Raw genomic sequence first — 27,573 nt, 5'->3', positions numbered from 1 at the left:
ATGCAGTTTAGGAACTTCATATGTTGAGTTCCATTGTTTTTAAGAAACGAGGTTCTTTAGTTGTGACTTCTATAACTTTGATGAATACAAAAAGAAAAATTAAAGTTCTTTATTTATAATGCAAATATCTTTAATGATAAAATGATGTAGATAACTACAAGAACACTTTGTCATGTCACTTTGCTCAATATTTCATCAATGCTCCACCTTAATTATTTATTTTTTCAAAATTTTAGTAATTTAGAAACTAAGTTTATTATATTTCACCTATTATTGTTATCCATAAATTTGAAATGCTAGTTTTCCATAAAGGGTGTAGCTAGTCAATAAATTGTAAATTATTATAATGTAAATTGTTTGATATATGATGGAAGTAACACCACCCAATACATAACATCCAGGCCAAAATTCTGAGGTCTTGCAGTGCATAAAATATTAGAAAGCTTCATCATCCATGGCTTTTATATAGTACTAGATCACTAAATTGAATCGGTAAGAGTGCATTCTATTAAATAGACATGAATTTTGAAACCTCAAAGGAAGCAGCTGCCTTTCGATGAAATGGTTGAAGTAAAAAAGGTGCCGTGTTCCAATTTTTTGGTCTCCCACAAATTTGTTTATTTGTAATCACAAATTTATTTAATGCTAAAGTGGCAGAGAAATCAATTATACACAGTAAAAACCAGCAGAAAGTTTCTTAAGTGCAGTTACATGACACAAAGTCCAGGAAATGCATTTCCAAATATATAGCTATTGGAATAGTATCTGACTATCTCATATTCATATCTCATATCTCCCGGCTAAATTTGTGTTCCTGCTTGTCATTCAGATGAATCAGTCACAATTTTATTTCTTTTTATGGCTAAAGTTTTATCCATGCCTACTCTGTACCTGTTTTCGTTAGCAGGAAATTCCTTAAAAGTCATCTCTGGTTCTGGAAGCTCCATGTTACATATAGTGAGCTCATTCGTCAAAGGGGTCGTTGTTGAATTCAGCTATGGAAGAAGGCAACTCTAATTCAACGTTTGATAAGTCGGACTATCCTTGCCTTGTATGATATTTAGGCTCATTATAAACACTGCTTTTGAGTACACTCTGTCACTATCTTTTGAATTTGGGGGCACCCATGTTGATTGATTAGATGACATGACTTTTAATCTTCTCAATTAGGTCAAGTTGGTGGGTGGATTCTGTGAATATTTGTTTAACGCTCTTGCTTTTATTAAGAGTGCAAGAAGCTCTCAAACAAAAACTTGAGCATCCATTCTATCTGCTTACTTATGTTAGCTTCACATTATTTCAGTTAATGTCAGCAAAACTTAGGGATTTGGGTCATCAGAATAATGTCTTGACGGAATTTTTTAAAATGAATTAGGTCTTTTCTATTAATTTATAATATTAGAATACATATGTTTTTTAAAAGTAACTGGAGATATAAGATTATTTTATAAAAAGCAAAACAATTATTCATCAAAAAAAAGTACACTAGATTACTATCTTTTGATCTTAATGGCACCCATGCTGATTGATTTGATGACACAATTTTGACTTTTATTGTTCTCAATCAGGTCTAGTAGTCTAGTTGACCAGTAATTCAATGAAAATTTGTTTACTATTCTGGTTTATATTAAGAGTGCTTAACAAGCACTCAAATAAAAGTTTGAGCATCAATTCTATATATTTGCTTCTATTAGCCTCACATAATACGGTGAATGCCAGCTATCATCTCAAATTTAGAAATTTGGGTTATGAAAAGAGTGTCTTGATCGATTTGATGATACGACTCTTAATGTTTTCAATCAGGTCAAGTTGGTGGGTATATTCAATGAAAATGAAAGTTTGTTTACCGTTCTGATTTGTATTAAGAGTGTAAAAAGTCTGGAAAAATAATTTGTATTTGTGTTGTTTAGTTAGCCCATATAATACATATTATGCAGTGAGTGTAAGTGATAATCTAAAATATGGAGTTTTGGGTATAAGAATATTTTATTTTTGGTGTCATAGACTATTAGATTAACTGGAAAAGTCTACAAATGATGGTGAAGTCAAATTTTCTATGGTAAACAAATAATAATTTGAACGTTATTCATCTAAAATGTTGAAATTTGTCATCAAAATAGTCTCTCGAGTGATCTGTTCCAAAGAATGGCTAGAGTGGTAACTCTTCCAGAAAGATATAGTGATATAGTGAATAGATTTTTTAATAGATTTTTTTAACTTATTTTCAAATGTCTTGATTCATAGATTCTCATTCAAAGTTGTGATTGCTCAAGTCTATACATACTCAGTATGAAAATGATTCCATTGGTTTGTCATTTCATGTGCTTCTATGTACTGAAAACCAATGTGTGTATTGGGCAGAGAGAATATAATGAAGAAGAGTTGAAGCAACTCCTGGTCTGTGCAGCCATTGAATTGGATTCTATAAGAAGCTCTACACAATCTCAGATGCAGCTTCAAGAAGCCCAAATATCCCACTTGGAAGAGCTTGTGGAGAGATTGAGGAGAGAAAGAGATGAAATAAGGGAGGAATGTGTGAGGCTCACCAAGCAGCTAAACTACATTCAAGCAGGAGCAGGAGCCATTCACACTGGATATAACAACAACAAGTGTATTAGTTTTGCCCCTCCAACTGGACATATTAGTGATGTCCCTGCTTATGCTTATTCAGCAGGGTGTGCATTAAAAACTAATGGTAGTTTTCTAAACATGGATGAAAATGTGAAACCCCTACCAGAGAGAGGGAAATTGGTAGAAGCAGTTCTTCAGGCAGGCCCTCTTCTGCAAACCCTCCTTGTTTCAGGTCCACTGCCACAGTGGAGACACCCTCCTCCATCAATTCAGTCTCTCCAACAAATGGGTCAAATAATTCAAGAGGCTAATCCTCCTGCTTTTTTATGTGATTGCTATACATGTAAGATTGTGGGAATTGAATCACCAGTCTTTGCTTCTACGAGTCACTTTGTTCATGGAGATGAGAATCTGTGTCCTAGCAATATGAACCAGCCTTTTTAAGTGTATATATGTGCAGGGATCCTATGTTATTATCATTGCATGTTAATGGTAAACACTTTGTCATAATTTTTATTTCTTAATGAAGACAAACCGGTTTGGGATGTTAGGAGTTGAATAGTGATGACATATTGTCTGTATGCCACTATATCTATATCTAGTATGATCAATGTTTTTGAACTGTATTTATTTCTATTCTGAATTTGTGTTTTATAGAATTCATTTGAGATGCCATTATCTCACAGTGAACATCAATCTCTCCAACTTTGTCAAAATATTCATTTCTAATTTTTGGATGGTAAAGAAAGGTATTTTTTAAAGGGTACAATTTTTTGTCCAATGAGTAGCAACATAGAGTTAGCAATGAAGTTCATGTGATCACAAACAAATTTTAAATAAGGATTAATTAAAGAGTTTGTAAGCCTTCAGTTTGAAATTATAAACAACAGACATACAACAGGTCTTAAACATCACACATTAAAGAACAAATTGAGCTTGGAAAAAAAAAGTCAATTTTGACTATTTAACACTTTATATGATGTTTAAGCTAACAAAGACATACTAGTAAAAGAACAATAAGAAGATTAAGTACATTACTAAGTGGTTCATACAAATACTCTTTGTGATAGTTTCATGTCTAGGGGTTTGACCTCTTTAAATAAACATTTCTTTTCTTACACAATTTTAATGAAATGTGTTCATCTTCAATACAAAATCTAAAGACCTAAAGGAGTTGATAATATTGAAGACTATTGAAATTAATTTTATTAATGTGAACAAAACGGAAAGTTGTAGCTATTGGAAGGGCTTTTTTTTTTAAATAGTTTTATATAATAAAGTTAACAACTAGCTTAAAGTTATAAAGCTTTAAATTTTTTTAGTTTTCAACTAGTACAACATTTGTGTCATATTACTATTTGTTTTTTAATTTTCAATATCAATTTCTTTAGATTCATTATATGATTAGACATGTTTTATTAGAGTGATGAATCAAGAGAAATGAGTTTTTAACTAAGACTCAAACTCTTGAATATGAAATTATCACAAATTCTATCGTATGCAACCAATAACCAATAAGAAAATATCTTTCTTAGTGCACCCTTCTACTCTTAATTTATGATTACTTCAATATTTAGCTTATTTTTCTATGTAATTCAGAAGTGTTTGAAAACTATTCAAATGATAAGGTATTCATATTTTGTGATGATTTGCTTATAGACAAATCTTAAATTGTGTCATGTCACCATGACATGTGTCATACAATAATATCTCCCTACACTCAACCCACACAATATAATACCTTTAAATATGAAATGAGCATAATGAATGATAACATTCAATATATTGTATTCAAATTGACTTTTGATGTCTACAATTCTCTCATAGGATCCCCTTGGGTTTCAGACTCAATTACAGTTGGACTTGGCTTGTCCTTGGAAGGAGTCTTTATGGGAGTGAGTGGCTAATATTTGGAAGCTTTATAAAGGACCATGGTGTTACCTTGATTCATTTTTTTGTGGTTGAAGTTGTGAGGATGGTCTTTACTAAATATTTGGCTACTTCACTCCCCTTGGAAAGTCCCCTTCCTAAGGGCAGTTCTTTGAATGGCTATTATCCCACAATGGTCGTTGATGTTGCTTCCATGTTTTCCTTCTCTTTTACAAGGTTTTGTTCCTATTTGATTGTGAGTTTAGATAAGGTTGTGTGGTGGAAGGGTGCTTTCCACTTTCTTTGTTCGTTTGGTTTTATGTTTATGGTCAGTTGGTAGTTGTAAATTTCCAGGTGCTCAATCTAGCCTTTGGCCATTTTTTGGTTAAGTAGATCTTCCAATTTTGAGGTTGATTAGACCTATTATAGCATCTAATGATTCCAACTCCTACTATTTCGGTGGACTCTTTTGGGAACTTTTATGTCTTTTCCTTTGGGGTTTGTTTGTTTTCCTAAACTGAATTGGAATTAGAATTCAGTAATTCTTAAAATTTCTAATTCACAGTTTGGAGAATTGAGAATTAGAATTCATATTCCTATTTTAGACCCCAAATGAGAATTTGATATTCCACCTCAGAAAGTATAATCAAATTTGACAATCGTAATTCATATATATTTAAAATCTCGTCAAAGATTTCAAATCAAATTGTCCCACCAGTGCAACACTTTGGTTAATTTCTAATCTATCTCTGATATTCCTTATTTGCAATGTCTACTATGTTTTACAAGAACCCAAAAGGAATTATTAGAGGGCTTCAAAGTAGTGGCAAAAGAGACATACATTGATTTTTAGTGATTTAATGAAATCTTACTTGACCAATGGTTCCCAGTGTTTAGCTTTAAAGGCAAGCTTGATGTTTTCAACATTCACCTTCTTTGTGCAGAAAAGGAAGGTGATGTAAATGTGGTGAAACGATTCCTAGAGAGTGGTGTAGAACCCTCTGCAACAAATAACTATGGAATGAATTCCATATTGAAAATTGTTTGAAAGGGAGTAAATTATGACATACTAAAGTGGACTCCTCTATGTTGTGTTGTTTGCACTACGTTTTCTTTGGAGTCAATAGTGGGGCTCATTTGGGATTTGAATTCTAATTCTTATTTATTTATTTATTTTTGATGAATATTCCCTTCCTTATATTAAAAAAATACAATAAAGTTACATATTCACAAAAAAAGGGGTCAGGGGAAACATGATCACCCCATGAGTTCATACAGCCACGGGCCGAAAATCAACTATTCATAAAAAAAAGCTTTTAGAAAATATTAGAAAACAAAGAAATCCTCATGCTGTCAATGCAACTCTAGTCAAGGGAGGAGGATCCTTATCATCAAAGCCCCACCCGAGGGTGGGGTGAGTAGATGGCTCAAGGGGAGCTCATCTGTCATCAACAGAAGCAACATTATCTTCATGTTTCTCTCTCTCAGGCCTAGGAGAAGAAATGGCTAAGTCCAAGCAAGGAAACACCCACTTGGTTTGAATGCATAGAGGGCCAAATGGTAGTAGGAGTAGCAGGAGGATCCATTTAGGACCATGCCAAACTAGACCTTTGGGGAGGCAAGGTAAAGTGGTGCCGACCACCAGATCCTTCAAAAGAGTGGTGTCAACTAAAAGCACCACCACTCGGAGAGTGGTACGGCTCAGAGCGAGAAGTATGTGAGTGGCAAGTAGAACTACTACATCCTTGATGATGACCATGAGGAGGAGTAGAGTTTTCAGAGGCCAATTCTGACAGAACCTGAGCTATCGTACAGGGGACATTTCCCCAATGAACCAAAAGCTCCTATAAGTGAGCTACCTCCAAAGCCACTTTATCTATTTGTACTTGGATCTACAACATGACATTGCTATAAATACATGCTTTAGTGTACGTAGCCACATTAATGTCAAGTGTGTTTTTAGCATGAATAACTGCATTGTGATCTTTCCAAATGGTAAATAAGACCTCCAATCTGAAAGCATGCCATATATGGGCGTACTTGAATAATTTTTTATTTTTTAAGAAACTAACACTAAAAAAATATCTGCTCCATCAAATTCCTAGTCTACCTATTTTTCCAAAATTCAAATTCTGAATTACAAATTCCAAATCTAACAAAATCCAAATACAAATCCAATGTTGGAATTACAAATTCCAGTAGCCAAATGAGCTCTTGGAGACTTCTATAGAGGTGAAGCCTCCCCTTATTTTTTCAAGGTTCCTTTCTACGATGTGCAAGGAGGTTTGGCTCTTTTTGTTGCAATCTCTCTAACTCTCACCCCTTTTCAGGTGTTAATAACATTTGTGAATGTGGTGATGTGTTTTAAGGGTGGTGGTGATTGTGACAAAGAGTATTTTCTTCTTAAAGATGGATGTTGGGTAAAGATGTGGATTTATATGTGAATTTCTTGGAGGACAACTTTTTCTTCCAACTATTCTATTGAGGTGGGATCATTTTCTATTGAGGTGGAGGAGAGGTTTTTGTGGGGAAAGTTGTTCTCTTTTGGGACATCCATGTTTGAATGGATTGTGGCTCCATGTTAAAACCCTCTCTTCTAGATGGAATTTTCTTGTATCATCTCTTTAAAATGCTAGTCGTTATTTGTGGAGTCTTTCATGTCTCTTCTCTAGTTGTGAGATCATTCTTGTTACTCAAAGTGGTTTTGGAAACCAAGTCAAAACCCTTTTTGGATGAGGAAGACTCTCTTATCCCCATAGCTTTTGTTGTCTTGTTTATGTTCAATCTTTTATGGCAATATTAGAAAATGGTTTTGGCATCCATGTTGAAACCCAATAATATGGTTTGGAAAGCCTCCAAAACCCCCTGGTTCTCATTATTTAGGACACTTGGTCTGTAATATAAGACTTCAACCTCTTCTATTAAGTTCTTGGAGGTAGTTGGTGCTTGCAAGTAATTTGATGCTCATTATTTTATAGTAATTTTTAAACCTAGATATTATGGTTTGGAAGCCATCAAAACTATATGGATCTCTTTTTCATAAGATTATCTCTTGGATGTAGGACTTTGGCCTTTAATAGGGTTTTTTTGTGTAGCTAGTACTCTCGATGAATTTTTTATTTTATTTTTTTCTAATGTGTGTTTTATTGTTGGGTTAGCTTTGGGTTGTTCTAATAATGTCTTACTATGTTGCAAAATCTAGTCTAAGTGGGGTTTTGGATCCCCCTCAAAATTTATTTCTAATGGGTTTTAGGGCCCCATTAAAACCTTTTTTTTTCCACAATCAAGAAAAAGCATTAATTATAATAGATGAAGTGTTCTTACGTTAGGCTAAGATTTGATAAAGAAGAATAAGAATTTAGGGACTTCTTGAAATTGATTGTTTTGGAATTAGAAAATGACCATGTATTTGTATTTTCTCTTAGATTCAATGCAAGATATGTCTATCTTGTAAGAAAATTTTAGCCAATTTTATAAAAATTTCTACATAACCTATAATAGACTTTATGCAAATAAACACTTAGGATCCACATGCAATAGAATAGATAACATACCCACAGAATGTGACACAAAATATATCTTGTGAAAAGTCTTATAAGGGAAAAGCCTAGCCTTCAAATGAATCCACCATCTATGTACAACTTGACAATGTGTCCATTACAAAACACCATGAAAGCCTTTGAATCCTCAGCAATTGAAAAATATTTCATGTGAACAAGAATGGATCCACACATCCCATGATATGCTTCCTACATTCACAAAAGAAAACTTGGTTTAACCTTAATAACCAACCTTGTGGTTTCTTTTCTAAAAAATAAATGCCAACAAAACTACCAAGTGGTATTATATAAACCATGTGCTAAAATCATGTATACCTAAGGTCCGTTTGAACCACATTCAGTATTGGGTACTTTATTTAATTATTTCCTTAATATTAAATCATTACATCAAATAATATTACAATGTTACAATACAACTCACCAAGTTGTCCCAAGAATATTCTATGGGAATCTCTACATGTTGCACATCCATCTAGGTGACCCTAGGTGCAATATTTACATAATAACTTATAAAAACCTATAATAATAAGTATTTATATGGAAAGTGCACAACACACCATTTTCTGAATTTTCTCCCACTTATTGTATGCATTGCATAAGAGCTAAGTAGTTGTGTAAATGAACAAGAAAATAATCCTCTTAGCACATATACCATCATGAACAAGAGTGGTTGATGTGGTCTATCAAGATAACTACAACAAATCAATGAGACCTCCATCGCCTACATAAATGGTCTTTGTCTTCTATTATGCCACTAACACTATATGTACATAGATTTCATCCAAAGAGAAAGACCCACCACATGTTGCATATGAATCATAAAACATGTACCAACTAATATCCCAAAACACAAATAATTATTCCAAAACTAATCACATGTATCAATAGTTGTCAAAACCATAGATGAAATAACATCCACAAAACACAAATACTTATTCCAAAATTAATCACATGTATCAATAGTTGTCAAAACCATAGATGAAATAACATCCACAATTGGTGATAACACATCAACTTTCCATACCTCCAAAGTATAACAAGTGAATCCCAAATCATCAACATATATAGCCTATAACATGCACCATGAGCCTCAGGTGCACTATCTATGACATATGTGCACTAAGAAACTCCCACTGCATAGGTAACGTCAAATCTGAAATGAATTCACTAGAAACATCACATGGAAGTGTAACCATTAAGTACCAAGTAGACCAAGAATGGGGAGCAAAAATGTTCATAAATCTGTCCCAGTTTGCAATACTAATCCAAGAACAATCTCCTACCAATTCCATAACAAGCTAATGCTCCTTGGACTTCCTGCTAAAACCATAAACCATCCCAACAATTTAATATTTAATCACAAGAGAATACCAATATCATCTAAGTCTCTAAGGATCCATGAGCATTTGAAACTAATCAATCCATTGTAAACTCCAAATGAAACACAATACTATCACGAAGCACCCAAAAAATGATCAATGTACTTATTGACAAGAAACTAAAGAAATGCCAGTGTTAAATAATGATAAATATCCAACCATGGAATTAGGAGCATAAACATGAAAACAATATCTAACCATCTTGTCCAAATAGATAACGTGCTCCATAAGAACATATCAAACAAGTTTATCATAAATAACTCTAAACTATTAATCAAGAGAAAACCATTATAAAATATCAAATGAAAGCATGAACTACATCTTTGGCATGGACCCCTTGAGTCCTCAAGATGTCAACATCTCCAATCACACAAAGGTACCATGTCTCCAAAGTTAGTGAACAAAAAAATGTAAAAGATCCATCTGCAACAACAAGATCTAAGCCACCCTCCAACATTTGCAACACTAAAAAGATTGTTTACTATCCAATGATAAATCAATGTCACTACAAAGAATTGTTGGCTATTTTTTCCCCCACTCATCCCATCATAGATAATTGATATGTGATATTACTTATGGTATGGAATACCTCACAATGGGTTAACAAGTCAGATTTGTGCCTAGCTTTTGTGTTTTCCATGTTTTTCTATCTCTTTGGCTTTCTTTTGGCCCTTGGAAAAATGGATATCTTCATTATTTTCTTAGCTTCCTTTTGGCCCTTTGTGAAATAGATGTTTGGGTTATTTCATAGGGATCCTTTTTCTTCCTTGAAAAATGGTGAAACCAGTTCAAAAAAAATTCATGAAAGCATTTAAACAACATCTTTAATAACAACCCCTTGAATCCTCAAGCTGGTAACATCTCCAATCACACAAAGATACCATGTCTCTAAAGTTAGTGAACCAAAGAATGTAAAAGATTCATCTACAACAATATCTAAGACATCCTCGAGCATTTCCAACACTAAAAAGGTTGTCCAATATCTAATGATGAATCCATATCACTACAAAGAATTGTTGGCTATTTTTGCCCCCATTCAACCCATCGTAGATAATTGATCTGAGATATTTCTTACGGGATGAAGTCTATCATAGTGGTTCAAAACATCATATTGTGGATAACTTTCATTATTTTTGGAATTACAAGTGGGAAAGTTAAACTTATGAGAGGGGCGGGGGTTGAATTAGGAGTTTAAACTTTGACCCATAAAATTTTTACCATTCATACATCACATGCATTAACATACTAAAATAACATGTAAAATAAATGCATCTAAAATATGTAAGAAATTAAACATACGCACACTTGACACCATATAAGATTACCCAAAAACCCTCCAAATGAGAAGGTAAAATTGGGGTGGGGATGACACCCACAAATATTCACTACTACAACAATAAAGTGTAGCCAATTAAGGTTACAATGGTTTGACCATGAGACATGATCTACCTTATGAAAGGCTTACAAAGACTATTAAGTCCCACCTTGTTAGAGGATTTCAACACCCTATTAGAAGTGTGCCTAGTTAAATGACTTCTGATCACTCACTTGGCATGTCACCATGTTAAAGGATTTGGTAAGGCCTATTAGGACCACTCTGCTTAGGAGATTTAACTGAAATCACCTGTCAAAATGTCTCAACATAGATCTTGTGGTTGGCACTTGCTTGCCTAATAATAGATCACCTCTTTTCAGTCTCTAATGAATCCTTTCATGATTTGATGTAGAAATGTTGTATCCTCTTTCCTCTGTTCTTCACTTAACTGATTCTACAATTCACTCTCACTACTAAATCACCTTGAATGTTCTGTAAACTATCTTCTTCACACCTTCAATTTGATCATTCACCCCTTCACACTGCTCTTAACTCTTTTCTTTCTCATTCTTTCTTGAAAAGTTTAGTGCTTCATCCTCCTTATGAAGACTGAGGTGGCTTAGGGTTAGGTATGAATCTACAGCTAAGATTCATCCATTTTTCTACTCAAACCTTCCCATTTTTTGATTGGCAACATGTAATTGCATAGGAAATCTACATGTAGATTCTTCCTTATCTTTAAAGAATTGAAATCTAACCTTATGTCAACTGAAAAATGGTTTACATAATTTGTCCCATAACAAACAAATATGTCCAACCTATATTACTTGGCATATGTAGTTATTGATTCTCGACATACAGTATAATTTTGCTTCTAACTCAACACTTGAACTGCTCAGCATCAACTATTCACTCGACACTTGAATCACTTGGCATGGTATATCTACTCGACACTTGAGTGACTCAGCACATGAGTGACTTGACACTCATTAGAAGTCAGCATGGTCTTGTATTTACATATTATACTCGGCATGCATTACTAGTTCGACATGAACTAAGTAAATGTCTTAAGTATGTTGACACTCTATTGTCAAAACCAATCTGAGATCAATAATCTCCCCCTTTGACATGAATGTCAAAAACACTTGAATATATACAAACAATATGAACTTCTCGAGTATAATATAACCATGACTCGGCTTATATACAGAACTTCAAAATTTTCAAAAAAATTTCAATAACCTATATACCTCAAAATGTATAACTCCCTCTGGGTTAATAATGTGTTTGTTCTGTATCCAAAATATGTTCTCTATTCTAAGTAGATTTTTCAATTGATACTCTTTGTTAATGCACTTATACACTTTATACATTACCTTTGTTGATATCTTTTATGTTCTATTTCTATCTCTGCATTGTATTTCTCAAAATTTCCTATTACTTGGAGTTCTGATTACTCCCCCTTTGTTCAAATATTATTTATTCATCTCTCCCCTTTCATTATTCTCCCCTTTTTCTTACTTACTCTTCCTTTTAATTTGTCTCCCCCTTTCTTGTTTATCTCCCCTTTTTTTTCCTTTTATCTCCCCCTTTTTGACACTTATGTCAAAGGGTCTATACACTTATAGTGTATTTTTCCAAAAAAGATTTATGGATTTCCATGATTATTTTTAGAGTTGCATCCAAATTGTCACATGCAACATCTAATGACTTCACTTGTATGGCGAGCTCAGCTGCAAGGTGTACTAGGCCATCAAGTGTAGAAAGATTGGGATCTTTCTTCAACAATGATTTTGCATAGCCTAATTCTTTGTGGATTATTTTCATCTATGGGGTGATAGATGCCTAAATTTGCATCAATTTGGCTCTTATATTAGCCTCTTTTGCTGTTAACATAGCTAGTTGACTTTGTGCTTGAAACAATGTGTGGAAATGCTTCTCACTTTCAGATGGGTTCTTAGGTAGTTGTGTACTTGATATGCTTAAATTCCTCTCTAGGCTTAGTATTTTATGTCCGGTGTCTTGGGTGAAGAGTGTGGGATCACACAGTTTGGTGTACAATGAGAAAACATTTTCAAGTACCATCTTCACATCCTCAACCTTATTTGCCAAAGCAACTTGTATTAGTGGTATATCACCAGATATCTTCTCATTCACTTTTCCTTGGAACTTTCTTTCAAACCATTCCAAAAGTTTGTCATTTGTATCTAGGTCTTCATTATTAACCTTCTCCACAATATCTGACAATTGTTCTAATAGTGGCTTGGTTTCTTCTGAAGTAGGCAAGTTGAATGCATCTATGAAGATGTCCCTAATTTATTGTAATGCTTGCTTTTGTCTGTACACCTTCCTAAGCATTTCTTGGTGTTTCTTCTTCTTTAATGCTTGTTGCAAAATGCTTATTTGATCAATAGTCATTGTGCCATAATCAAATTTTGGATTCACTATCTCTTCATCTAATGCTATATCACCATAGTGAATTACCTTTTCAACTTTAGAAGAGCTTGTTCTTGGCACTAAGATTTGTACAGGTATTGCTTTTGTGCTTGGATTTTGAAGAAATTTGGTAGGTGAGGACCCTGATGTTGGTAAAGTTACCAATGCTTGAATAGCCTTCCACTCCTTTACCTTCAATATTTGTTCACCTTCTTCTACCTTTTCTTGATCTATGACAATGACTTGAGTTGCACCTTGTGTCTATGTTGCAAGTATAGATGTATCTATCTGCCCTATTTGTTATGTTGTTGTCTCCTTTTCTTCATCTACAGTAATCTACCTCTGCTCAATTGTGTTACTTTGACACTTGCGTCAACCTTGATAGATGTATCTTCAGTTGTTTGAATCAAGGGTTGATCACTAGTAATAGTAGGGATGGTAGAAGATGGTTCTTGTGTGTTCACCTTATCCCTTGTAACTTTTGTTACTGCCTTCTAAATTTCTTCTACATTGATCAAAATTGGATTAGTGCAAAGTTGAGTTTGTAGTGTAGATTTGTCTAAAATATTTTTAAAATCTTCTACAATTAATGGATTGATGTTCTAAGTTGATGCATCAGAGACATCCTCGATAATTATAGTCTCCGTAGGTGTGTTTGTATCATGAAGAGGACTGGAACTTGGCATTCGTGTGTCTTGCACACTCGGTTCCTCATGTTATTGGTCAGTTGTTGTTGTGTCAGTGTCCATCTTCTTAGTCTCCTCTATATTTTTCTCTTCCTTTCTATCTTCATTTCGATCCTCTTCTTTGTCATCATCTTTACCCTCAAAGGTGTCCTTCTCTCCTGGATTAACTATTGTTAATCCATAAATTAATTTTCACATTTGAGTGGATTTCTTCACAACATCTTCATATCATTTTGAAGAATGCTAAAGACTCTATATTTTGGTGTGAATCTTCCACCATATTTCTTATTTTCCTTACCAATCTACACTTTTTTTAGTTCTGGAATTACTTGGGCTAGTGTAGTCTCCCTTATTTGCTTTTCCAAATTTAAACAATGGTGTCAGTTTTGCTCAACTAAATCATACAATACCTTGGGTACTAAATTGGAAAATTCTAATGGTGTATTCTTAAATTTGGACATCATTGTATAGAGGGATTCTTCTACTATATTTTTCTCCTATTTTTCCAAATTATCAAAATTTACATTCTTAAGACTAGACAAATCAATATTATTTCTGACATTTTCACATATATTCTCAAAATCAAAAAGTGGTGTATGATTTACCACTTTGAATTTTCTAGTATCTTCTTATTCAATTCTTTCCTCATCTAAATCTGTTTGAGCAATTTATTTCCTTCTTTGCTTCTTCTTCTCTTGACCTCCTTGTTCTATTTTCTTTGTTTTCTCCTTGGCCTTTTGAGTGGTGGCTCTAGTGCTAGCTCTGGTGGCTGGTGTTGTTGGCTTTGCTAGACTAGGTTTTACAACCTTCTTTTCCTTGACCATAGGCTATGCCTTGGCCTTTCTTTTCTTAGGCTTAGAATGTATTGGTGCTTCCTTAGCTTCCTCTTCCTCAACATCCTCTTCCTCTTCTTTATCCTCACCCATGCCTTGGGTTAATGCAAGAGGTTCTTTAGTTTTTTTTTGTTCTTCCTCTTCATCCTCTTCATCACCTTCCTCTTCTTCTTCTTCAGCACCCTCACCAAATTTTGCCTATAATTTCTTCACCAATTTATCTTTCTTTTTCAGTGTGGAGGTTATCTTCAACTCCATTTCTACTTTGGACTTCATCACATAATAATTTCCAAATATTTTAGCTATTTATCAACTTCTTCAGCAAGAAGTGCAGTGATGGAAATTGAGGCTTCATCAACATTAATCTCATAACCTAAGGGTCTTAGCCATCTTATCAAGTGAATGTGCCTTGGTCTTCCTACTAAAACCATAAACCATCCCAACAATTTAATCTCTAATCACAAGAGAATACCAACATCATCTTAGTCTCTAAGGATCCATGAGCATTTGTAACTGATCAATCCATGGTAAACTCCAAATGAAACACAATACTATCACAAAGCACCCAAAAAATGATCAATGTACTTAATAACAACAAACTAAAGAAATGCCAATGTCAAATAATGTCAAATATCTAGCCATGGAATTAAGAGCTTAAACATGACAACAATATCTAACCATCTTGTCTAAAGAGATGACGTGCTCCATAAGAACACATCAAACAATTGTATCATGAAATAACTCTAAACTATTAATCAAGAGAAAACAATGATAATATATCAAATGAAAGCATAAACAACATCTTTAGCATGGACTCCTTGAGTCCTCAAGATGTCAACATCTCCAATCACACAAAAATACCATGTCTCCAAAGTTAGTGAACAAAAAATTGTAAAAGATCCATCTGCAACAACAAGATATAAGCCACCCTCCAGCATTTGCAACACAAAAAAGATTGTCTACTATTCAATGATGAATCCATGTCACTACAAAGCATTTTTGGCTATTTTTGCACCCACTCATCCCATCATAGATAACCGATATGTGATATTACTTATAGGATGACATACCTTACAATGGGTTAACAAGTCAGATTTGTGCCTAACCTTTGTGTTGTCCATGTTTTTCTATCTCTTAGGATTTCTTTTGGCCCTTAGCAAAATGGATATCTTCATTATTTTCTTTCCTTCCTTTTGGCCCTTGGAGAAATATAAATCTTGGTTATTTCGTAGGGTTCCTTTTTTCCCCTTGAAAAATGGTGAAAATAGTTCAAAACTTTTCCATGAAAGCATTTAAACAACATCTTTAACAAGGACCCCTTGAATCCTCAACCTGAAAACATCTCCAATCACATAAAGATACCATGTCTTTGAAGTTAGTGAACCAAAAAATGTAAAAGATCCATCTAGAACAACAAGATCTAAGACATCCTCGAGCATTTGCAACACTAAAAAGGTTGTCCAATATCTGATAATGAATCCATATCACTACAAAGAACTATTGGCTATTCTTTCCCCCATTCAACCCATCATAGATAATTGATCTGAGATATTTCTTATGGTATGAGATCTATCATAGTGGTTCAACACATCATATTATGGCTAACTTTCATGTTTTATATAATTTTCTATTTCTTTGGCTATCTTTTGACCCTTGGAGTAATGGATATCTTTGTTATTTTTTTCGCTTCCTTTTGGCCCTTGGAGAAATAGAGATCTTGTTATTTCACAAGGTTCCTTTTTTCCCCTTGCAAAATGGAGAAACAAGTTCAAAACATTTCGACATGTTCTTCTTCTTTGGACCAATAGGTATGGTGGCTTGAAGACAATGCACCCACATGGCAGGGGGTTGTAGCTATTTTCACTATTTCATAGGAGGTCACTTTGGTAGCTTTCAAAATGGTGAAACCTTGTTGGTTCTTCCATTATTTGTTGGAAATTGTGCCAACCATCAAATTTAAGGGGTTTCTTCATCAACTGTTGTATTTTAATCTCTCATTGGGAATCTTTTGCAACATCTTGATTGTCCATTTAAAATAGAAATATCTTCATCAATAATTCATCTTATTTCTAGTAGATTAGATCATTTTCCATGCATGTCATCTCTATATGTGTATGTAGGTGGGTTAACACTTATTTTTATCTCTTCTCACATTTTGTGGCAGTGTCACAATATAATTCCTTATGGCCACAACACATTTTCAAGGCCAATTCTTTAATGTTGAAACTTTTTTTGGCCTTATTTGTGTATTGTATTAAAATAGATGTACTTCATTTTTTGACCTTTTAGCCCTCCTTAGAATGGTTTTGGTCTCTTTTTCTCTTCTCCCCTTCTATTTCATTCTTCTTCATCATCTCTTTCCTTTTGACATGATTTTCTAAGTGTTTCTTTGCTACCTTTTTTACCATATCTCTTGATCAATCTGTTATCTTTTAGTTTCACCTACATGTCTATCTAGGCCTTCCTAAGGCCTTCCTATCATATCCTTTGGGACCAGGTAAACCTAGTTATCTAGACTAGGTTAACTCAAAGTTAACCTGGTCTAGACTAGGTCAACCCAAGGTCGACCTAGCCCCTAGTGGTTGTGGGGTTTGAGGCCTAAAAGGCCTCAAGTTTGCCAATTATTTAATTTAACTCCCTAATCAGACTAAATTTTTTTCCTACCCAATAACTAGTATAAAAGGATGATTGGAGGCTTCATTTTCATGTCTCATCTTCATAAGATAAGGCATCTACAAGCAAGTAATCAAGGCATTTTTCTTCAAGAAAGCATCTTGAAGAATTCAAGTTTAAGCATCTCCTTATTGCATCAAGCTTCTTCCTTCAAGGTGGTAGTAGAGTTTGGCTCTAAGGATAAGATCCATCATTCTATTCAAGTTCTTTTATTATTCATTCCTAGCATGTCACATACATTTCCATACATGAGGTTTTGGCTTCCTTGATTTCCTTATGGGTTCTTTGATTCAATGATCTTACACTTACATACTATGAGGTTAATTGTATGTTTCATTTGATATTATTCATATATACAACATGCAAACATTTCCCTTATCAATTTAATTCATTAACCTAAGGCTTGACCAATAAAATCCCTCATCCAACCCAACCAGAAAAACCTTTCTTTATGTATTTATTTGTAAGGTATTAGTTGGAGCTTATAGATTAAACCTACTCATCGAGAGCTTTCTACAAAAATGTATTATAGAATCGTCAAACTATATCAATTGTGTTGTAAGATGTCCTTCCAAGTCAATCTAGTCCTCTAGTGCCTTCTTGCTAAGAGATTTCTAGTTTTTGTTCCTTTCATCATTTCATTCTAAGATTTGAGGTTATATATTCAAGAAATAGTTCAAATCTACAACTTTTGGAATTGAAATTTATCTTCCTCTATGCATTTCAAGATGATTCTGTTAGATTGTGGTGACTGATTAGGAAAGTAATGTACATACTTCATAAATAGTGGGGTTCAGGGCATCGCCCCGAAATTTTTTTTTTTTGGGAAGTAGCCGACATGGTAGCCGACATATTATGGCCAACATATGGCTGACATGTTATAACCCTAAAGCGGTTTAATACTTGTATAAAAGGGCTTAGGGTTGGGTATTTTTCAAATGTGGTGATACAAAATTGGTTCTTGTGACAGTATTGAGCTATAAGGGATTACGGATTGTAATTAGGTTGTAATCACTGGATTGTAATAAGATCGAACTTGCTATTTGGTGGACGTAGCCCAGGGATTGGGTGAACCACGTTAAATCTTGGTGCCTTGTGTTCATTTTTGTGTGTTCTATTATTCTCTGTTATTGGTTATATTTGCATGTAGTTTTTATTTCTGTCTGTGGTTTATCTTAACAAGTGGTATCAGAGCAAGGTTGTCTTTCAGTTATCCTCTGCAGGAAAGTCTAACGGTTAAGTGGGAGTCTCATAGTTGAGTGGGAGCGATGGCAGATGAGGGTAAGTTAAGGGTTGACAGGTTTAATGGGAAGAACTTCCAATTATGGAAGATGCAAATGGAAGACTATTTATATCAGAAGGATTTATGGAAGCCGTTGGAAGGAAAAGCCAAGAATCAGGGAACTATGTCAAAGGCTAAATGGATCTTTTGGACAGAAAGGCACTCGAAAGCATTCGGTTATGCTTGGCACCATCGGTGGCATTTAATATTACAAAAGCAAAGATGACAGAAGATTTGATGAAAACCCTAACGACACTGTATGAAAAGCCCTCCACTTCAAATAAGGTATTTCTCATGAAGCATTTATTTAATATGAAAATGGCAGAAGGTGGATCTGTTGCAGATCATTTAAATGAGTTTAATACTATTACTACTCAATTATCTTCTGTGGGTATCAATTTTGATGAAGAAATAAGGGCTCTCTTGATTTTGTGTTCTTTGCCTGAAAGCTGGAATGGCTTGGTAATGGTGGTGAGTAATTCTATTCCTGGATCTAGTACCCTAAAATATGATGATGTGATCGGTGTTATTTTAAGTGAGGAAAATTGTAGAAAATCCTCAGGTGGATCTACATCAGGAAGTGCTTTAAATGCACAAAGCAGGGGCAGAATGACTGAAAGAGGAAGTAACTCTAGAAATCGTGGGAAATCAAGAGGAAAGTCAAAGGGGAGGAGGTCTCAATCGAGAGGACAAAATGATTGCTGGTACTGTGGGAAACCAGGGCACAAAAAGAAAGATTGCTAGACTCGAAAGAAAAATGAAGGAGATAAATTAGATGGAGGCAAAGAGGCAAATGTGGTAAGTAAAAAATATGAAGAGGATGCTTTGCTTCTGTCTTTAGAGAGTGTTGGTGATTCATGGGTTTTAGATTCTGGTGCTTCTTTTCATGCTACACCTCATAGAGGTTATTTCATTGATTATGTCCAAGGGGATTTTGGTCTTGTTTATTTGGGGGATAATGAACCCTATCAAATTGTTGGAAAGGGAAAAATTAAGATTAAGTTGCAGAATGGGAATCATTGGCTACTACATGAGGTAAGACATGTTCCAAAACTAAGTAGAAATTTAATTTCAGCAGGGAAACTCGGTGATGAGGGTTGTGTAGTTACTTTTAATGATAAAAATTGGAAGGTTTCAAAAGGTTCCCTTGTAGTAGCAAAAGGTGTGAAAGTAGGCACCTTATATCTTTGTACAGGTCATATTGTTCCTTCTACTTTGATTGTTTCAGAGAAAAATGAATATTCAGGAACAATTACTGCAGTTGAGCAGGGAGAACAAATAGCTTTTGTAGATTCTGATACATCGCTTAGGCACAATAGACTTGGGCACATGAGTGAGAAAGGTATGAAATTAATTCATTCAAGGAAAGTTTTACTAGGTCTAAAATGTGTGAATATGGATTTCTGTGAAACTTGTGTGTATGGAAAACAAAAGAGAGTGAGTTTTGTAAAGACAGGGAAGGAAAACAAAAAGGAGAAATTAGAGCTTGTGCATACAGATGTATGGGGACCGGCTCAGGTATCTTCCCTTGGTGTCTCTCATTATTATGTTACATGTATTGATGATGCAACTAGAAAAGTATGGGTTTATTTCCTTAGATAGAAATCTGATGTATTTCAAACTTTTAAGAAATGGAAATGCTTGGTTGAAAATGAGACTGGTAAGAAATTAAAATGTCTCAGATCTGATAATTATGGTGAGTATTGCAGTCATGAATTTGAAGATTATTGCTCCACTAATGGTATTCGTAGACAAAAAATTGTTCCAAGGACTCCACAGGAAAATGGAGTGGCTAAACGCATGAACAGGACTATAATGGAGCGCACAAGGAGCATGAGGTTGCATGCTGGGTTGCCCTTACACATGTGGGCAGAGGCTATCAATACTACAGTATATTTGATTAATAGAGGTCCCTCTACTCCTTTGGGTTGTGGTATTCTAGAGGAAGCATGGACTGGTAAGAAGGTGAGTTATTCTTTTCTAAAGACCTTCGGTTGCGAAGCTTTTGCTCATATAAACTCTGAAAATAGAACCAAGCTAGAAGGTAAATCAAAGAAATGTGTCTTTGTTGGATATGGCATTAATGAATTTGGCTATAGGCTTTGGGATTTTGAAAATCATAAAATTACAAGAAGCCAAGATGTCATATTCAATGAAAAAGTGTTGTAGAAAGATCTGTTGTAGCAACATGAGAAGAAAGAAGATGATTATGTAGTGCTGGATGATACTCCAAAAGCTGATGTTCCAGCCATTCCTCATGATGTGCAACAACTGCAACAACAAATACCACACACACCAGTGAATGTTAGATGGTCAACAAGGCCAATTAGACCTCCACAAAGGTTTTCTCCCTCTTTGTATTCTATTTTACTTACTGATGCTGGTGAACCTAAAAGTTATGATGAAGCTGTGCAGGTGGATACTAAGATTCAGTGGGAGTCTGCAATGAAAGATGAAATGGACTCTTTGCTGAAAAATAAGACATGGGATTTGTGCAAGTTTCCTGCAGGTAAAAAGGCTTTACAGAATAAATGGGTTTACAGGTTGAAAGAAGAGGAAGGAGGTAAGAAAATATTTAAGGCCAGGTTAGTTGTAAAAGGATTTGCACAGAAAAAGGGAATTGATTTTGATTAGATATTTTCTCCTGTTGTTAAAATGACTTCTATTCATACTGTTTTAAGTCTTTTGGCTACTGAAGATTTGCATTTAGAGTAGATGGATGTTAAAATAGCCTTTCTTCATGGTGATTTGGATGAAGAAATATATATGGCTCAGCCACAGGGTTTTGAGGTCAAAGGTAAGGAGAACTTAGTGTGCAAATTGAAGAAAAGTTTATATGGCTTGAAGCAAGCACCTCAGCAATGGTATCTGAAATTTGATAGTTTTATGCGTGAGCATGGATATAATAGGTGTCATTCATATTACTGTGTTTATTTTAAGAGGTTGGATGATGATAGCTACATTATTTTATGTTTATATGTTGATGATATGCTTATAGCTGGATCTAACATGGATCATATTAAGGGGCTGAAACGACAATTAGCACATGCATTTGCTATGAAGGATTTGGGGGAAGAAAAAAAAATCCTTGGTATGAAGATTTGCAGAGATAGGAAGAATAGAACATTGACGCTATCTCAAGCTAATTATGTTGAGAAGGTGTTGCAACGTTTCTCTATGGAGAATGCTAAAGCTGTCAGCACACCTTTACCTGGTTATTTGAAATTGACTAAGGAGATGTGTCCCAAGACATAGGAAGAGGAGGATAAGATGTCCAAGCTACCCTATGCTTCAGCTGTAGGCAGTTTGATGTATGCTATGGTATGCACTAGGCCAGATATTTCACATGCAGTGGGAGTCGTTAGCAAGTATATGAGTCATCCAGGATTTGAGCATTGGAATGCTGTCAAGTGGATTCTCAGATATTTGAGAGGAACATCCAATAAGTGTTTACACTTTGGGGGCTCTACTACTGATTTGCAAGGCTATGTTGACTCAAATTTGGCAGGGGATATTGATACCAGGCAGAGTACTATAGGTTATGTCTTTACTATTGGTGGGGTAGCCGTGAGCTGGGTTTCTAGGTTACAAAAGATTAATGCTTTATCCACTACAGAGGCAGAGTATGTTGCTGCTACAGAGGCAGCCAAGGAGATGATATGGCTTTAGTTCTTCTTGGAAGAATTGGGACATCCTCAGAAGGATAATTATTTGTTCATAGATAGTCAGAGTAGCATTCATCTTGCTAAGAATTCAGCTCTGCATTCTAAGACCAAACACATACAGTTGCGGTACCATTTCATTCGGTCAGTTTTGGAGGATGGACAATTAAAGCTGGAGAAGATACATACCAATGAAAATCCAGTAGATATGTTGGCAAAGGTTGTAACAAGGGAGAATTTGAACTCCTCTTCAGCTTCAGTTGGTCTTTTAGACTAAATGTGAATACAAGAACAGCAGAGTCCAGGGTGGTTTGATCCAGTGGAAGCCCCATGCGGTAGTTGTATTGCTACAGGAACAGTCTCCAAGTGGGAGATTGTTGTTTAGTGTGGAGCTTGATCAGTACCCAAGTGGGAGATTGTTAGATTGTGGTGACTGATCAGGAAAGTTATATTTGCATGTAGTTTTTATTTCTGTCTGTGGTTTATCCTAACAGATTCTTTCATATTTTATTTCCTTTTATATCTTTACTCTATATCTATATCTTAATTGGGTTAATTGTATACACAACATTTAGATTTAGATTATTTAAGCAACTGGTTCAATTTTACATACACTCATCCTATTAGGTCCAAAGAGTGTATTTCCTTTTATTGGATTCCATTTTATAATTCAAATTTGGTGTTGGTACCCCTCAAGGGTTCTAGATAATCTAATTTGGATTATAAGTGGAATCATATTTGGGAATTTCCCTCTTTCCCTCTCATACATATTTGAATGGCTTAGTGCCTAGATAAGAGGAGGATATTTTTATCTCAAAAGTAAAAGAATGGTGTTGGGGGGATGGTTTAAATAATTTTTCAACATGAGAAGAAATAAGTGCATAAAAGGTAGATCTTGATGTATCTAAATACATACAATAGACATTCTAACTACCAATGCATACAAAATAGATCTAGATAGAAGAAATACATAGAAAGAGGATCTAACACTCAAAATCAAGTATAATGCATGAAAGTGTTAGGCTCACCAAAATTTAACATAGATCAACCTACACACATAATGATGCAAAATAGATTTGGATAGAAAAGGAAATCTAACACCAAAATTAGAAAAATAAATGAGTTAGGTTCACTAAAATGTAACATATAATTTGGTGATAAATACTAGAATAGGTCACTCACCAAATTATAGGTTAGTATAGGAATATCCAAAATCTTATCACAAAATAAATCCAATTAACACAAGATAACATGCTAATTCATGATCTTCACAATGTAGGGTTTTTGATTCGCTCTTCCTTCCCTAAGAGAAGGAATCATAGATAATATAAAAAGGATATTATGATCTATGAAATTAAATGCTAAAATTAAAAAGAGGATAATTTACTCACCTTGAGGGTTAGTTGAGAATGCAAGTGCATATATGCAAAAGCACTACCAAACTATGTCAAAATTGGAAATAGGTTTGGATCTAGAACCTAGAAGAATGAATATGTAATTTGTCAAAATTTTAGAGCTTCAAGAATAGGTAGAATTTTTGGGTATAGATCACATTTCTAGGTACAATTAAAATGTTCAACCTATATTTGAGAGGCTAAAACTAAAGGTCTTAGACCTATGAGTGAAACTATAACTCTAGATCTATAAATCTAAATCTGAAAATTTGTAAATCCACACTTATATACAAGAAAAGGGGAAATCATTATGGGGAGGGGTTTTCCCTTGTCAATCCCCTAGATAGGAATTAACCTTGAAATGTAATTTAAATTTGATGGATCAATGTAATCTAAGTCTAAAATAGAAATTAGATTATACCTCAATGTTGCAATATCACTTTGGAGATGATCACAAGAGTTGTTGCAATATCTTGGACTCCATAAAAACCCAATAAGAAATCATGAAAATAAATTCCTTGATGGATTGGAGACTTGGAGATCTTGAATGGATTGAATCCTTCAAATCATGGAGCCAAATCCTTTCTTACTTGATATAAATCACCAAAAAGCTCTTAAATGCACCTTGGACTTGATTTCTTTCTCTTGAGGTAGCTTGTAAATTGTGTGATGTGAAAATAAAGATACAAAGCCTCCTTATCATCATTTTGGGGTCTAAAATTGTAAGGGTTGACTATACTACATAGGAAAATGAAAATGACTATAATGGAGTCTAAAACCCAATGAGATTAAACCCTAGGAGTATAGGTTGAACATGTTCTACCTATACCTAGAGATGTCAATATTGAAGGGAAAATTTGTAGGATATAAGTTGTAGAAGTGGTTCAAGGAAAATTGGGAAGATATGAATGCAAATGAAGTATAAATGCACAAATGGGAATCAAGAGGGAAGTGAATTATATAAATAAGAGGGATAAATGAGAAATCTTTTGGAATATTTAGATAGAAAGGATATTGAGGCAGGGGGTAAATTAGTATCCTCAAATTTTTACCATTTAACAAAATTCAATATTTGTTGAAAAGAAGATTGTTTGAAGTGTTGGAACCTATCAAGGAACAATCATTATTTTTTCACTAATTTCAAACCTCATGCTACTTGCTAGTCAGACAATTAATTTTTCATCTGAATGCTATCATTTGATTGATTGATGAAGATGATTTCAAAAGAAAGGATTAAAAAGGTACCTAGATAAAGGTTGAGTTATATGGTGTATAAAAGAAGCACTAATACCTGATAAGACCTTGATGATATGATGTACTGCTGATCTACTTAAGGATAAAGTGAAAGGTTACTTAAGCTAAGACAAGAAAAAAATTGTGTATCCAAGTGTGTCAGCCAAGCCTAATTGAGAAAATAGTGGAAGCTGAGCAATTTGATTCAAGATGAGTAGAATTTAGTATGTTTCAAGCAGAAAGTTGGTACACATTGTACAAAGAAAGATTAGTAGGTGTCGAGCATCAGAGAAGTTAGTAAGTGTCAAGCACTAGGGAAATGATAGTAATGATTAAGCAAGGAAGACTTAGTTCTTTTCGAGAAACCTAGTGTTGGTCAAGCATTAGAAGACCATTATTTTTGAGTAACAACATATTATTTCCGAGTAATAGTAAAATGATTTTGATTGAAGATTTGATGAATCTGATCCAACAAAGTTGATTTCTTGAATTATGTGAAGCGTGTTGAAGATATGTATGATGAGTTGGTAATCAACATATGTGCCTAGCTATAAGGCCTTCTAGGTTACGACTAGATACAAAATACAACTTCTAGATCCATGATCTAGCTTCAAATTCATATTTTTAGAAACATATGTATTCTACCTTCAAAACCCTCTAAGTTCTACCTTTAACTAAAGCCTAAGCACTCTATTTATACTTGCCAAAATGTCTTATAGAAGATTCTAGAATATTACATAACAAAAAGGTTGACCTAAAAATGGTCAAAACTCATCCCTAAAAAAGATCCTATCATTAAATTCACAATCAAAATTAAATATGCAAGTTGGCTCCCACTAAGAACCAAAACACAAACAACTAGGCTAAAGAAGGAACCAAGCATCAAAAAATAACAAGCTTAGTTGGCACATGAAGGAACACTCGGCCAACATTGGATAACTCAACACATATAATTGGATAACTTGACAGCAACTAGAACTTAGTGATAACTAGACACTAGAACTAACAAAAAATGAAACTTGACAACAACTAGAAACTAGAACTTAATAGTAGTTGGAACTCAACAGTAACTGGTGTAGACACCTAAATCTGATTACATCAATAGGTAGTCATATTTAGTCTTCTCCTAGGACATTATTGATTAAATATTTTTTATTTAATTAATTAATAATCATCCCCTAGTTAATTAATTAATTTAATTAACTATAGTCCAATTGATAAAATCAAATGATCACCCAAAATCAATTTATCAATTAAATCCCTATTCCTCTATTAAATTAAATGAATTCTCAAATCCATTTAATTTAATCCCATATCCCCATTTTATTAAATAAATCATTTAATAAAATATCTAAACCTCTAACACATCCCTAAACCCAACCTTTACCCCTAATCCAACCCATTCACCCATACTAACCTCACTTACCCCCTAACCCCCTTCTAAGCTAATCCTAATCCCCCTCCTAAACATGTGCACAACTTTAAGCAAGGGTTAAGACTTGCTAACCCAAGCCAAAGTTAACAAACTCAACCACACCTCTCATATCCTCAAAATATCTCTTCCACCTCCCTTGATGACTCTTACATCCCTCTTACAAGTGTCACCTCCCTTTTGATGCTAAACAAGCACAATCCATGTGCTTCCTTTTGAGTGCATCTTGACCCTCCCTCACCATCTTATCATCCTTGCATCCTGACCATCCATCTCGGTACCCCTTGGCCTATAAATGGAACCCTCTCCCTTCACAAAGATTCATCCACTATTCATGCAATGTTATAATTCTATTTTGAGAGCTTGAAAACTACCAAAATACCATCATAATGTTGAAATCCCTCCATTCCTCCATTTTTTGAAACCCTCATCCATACACACATTTGGTAAAACCCCCCATCCTTTGGAATCTTGAGCACAACATGAGCATACAACCCCACTTATTAGGGACAAATCCTTTATTGGTGATAACCTTCATCCTATCATAAGTGTTGGCTTGTTTAGTATTGTTAATACTTTCGTTTAATAGTTAGTATTCTTGTTGCACTACTAAATTAGGTGATACAACTGGAACTTGGAAATAACAAGTAGAATGAACAAAAAAAAGGTTCAAGATTACAAGGAAACCCAGGATGCTCCTGCATCAAACAACCAAGGTTGAAAGAAATGATTCTCCTAAATCATACAAGTGTCACAACTTGAGCTGAAGCCAGCTTAGATTGAGAAATCCATGTAGCATCTTTAATTGGTCTATTCTTCCACTTCACTAAATACTCATAGTAATCTTTTTCTCTTGTGCTTTTACCAACTCTTTGATCCAATACCTATTCAACTTCTTCAATCTTATTCTTAGGATAATCATCTTATACAACAACTTCATCATCTACTCATGATATTTATACAAATCAGCAACATTGAATATAGGAGATATATCCATGTCATTAGGTAACTCATCTTCATAAGCATTACCACTATTAAAATTCCTCAAGATCTTACAAGGTCCAAACTTCTTCATCTTTAGCTTACTTTATGTTCCAATAGAAAATCTTCCTTACTTCAAATGAACCATCACCTCATCACCAACTTCAAAAACATGATGCCTTTTGGACTTATCAACATTCTCTTTATATTTCAATTACTTTGTTCCATCCTCAATTTTACTTTCGTATGCAAAGACTCCATGAAATT

General features: G+C 34.4%; 1 protein-coding gene across 1 annotated transcript; it reads left to right on the top strand.

Annotated features, from left to right (window-relative positions):
* The first annotated feature begins 1,646 nt into the window (after positions 1-1,646).
* Positions 1,647-3,207, top strand: LOC149572644 (uncharacterized). The gene is made up of 2 exons (XM_089811895.1): positions 1,647-1,812; positions 2,362-3,207. Exon 2 carries the CDS (start codon positions 2,449-2,451, stop codon positions 3,013-3,015), a length of 567 nt encoding a protein of 188 aa, XP_089668021.1. The 5' UTR covers positions 1,647-1,812; positions 2,362-2,448; the 3' UTR covers positions 3,016-3,207.
* The last annotated feature ends 24,366 nt before the right edge of the window (positions 3,208-27,573 follow it).

Source organism: Cupressus sempervirens, chromosome 2 (genome assembly GCF_028749045.1).
Source record: "Cupressus sempervirens isolate cs-2001-9-10 chromosome 2, ASM2874904v1, whole genome shotgun sequence".
In the NCBI taxonomy this organism is placed as follows: Eukaryota; Viridiplantae; Streptophyta; class Pinopsida; order Cupressales; family Cupressaceae; genus Cupressus; species Cupressus sempervirens.
This window is presented reverse-complemented; position numbering and strand designations above follow the sequence as displayed.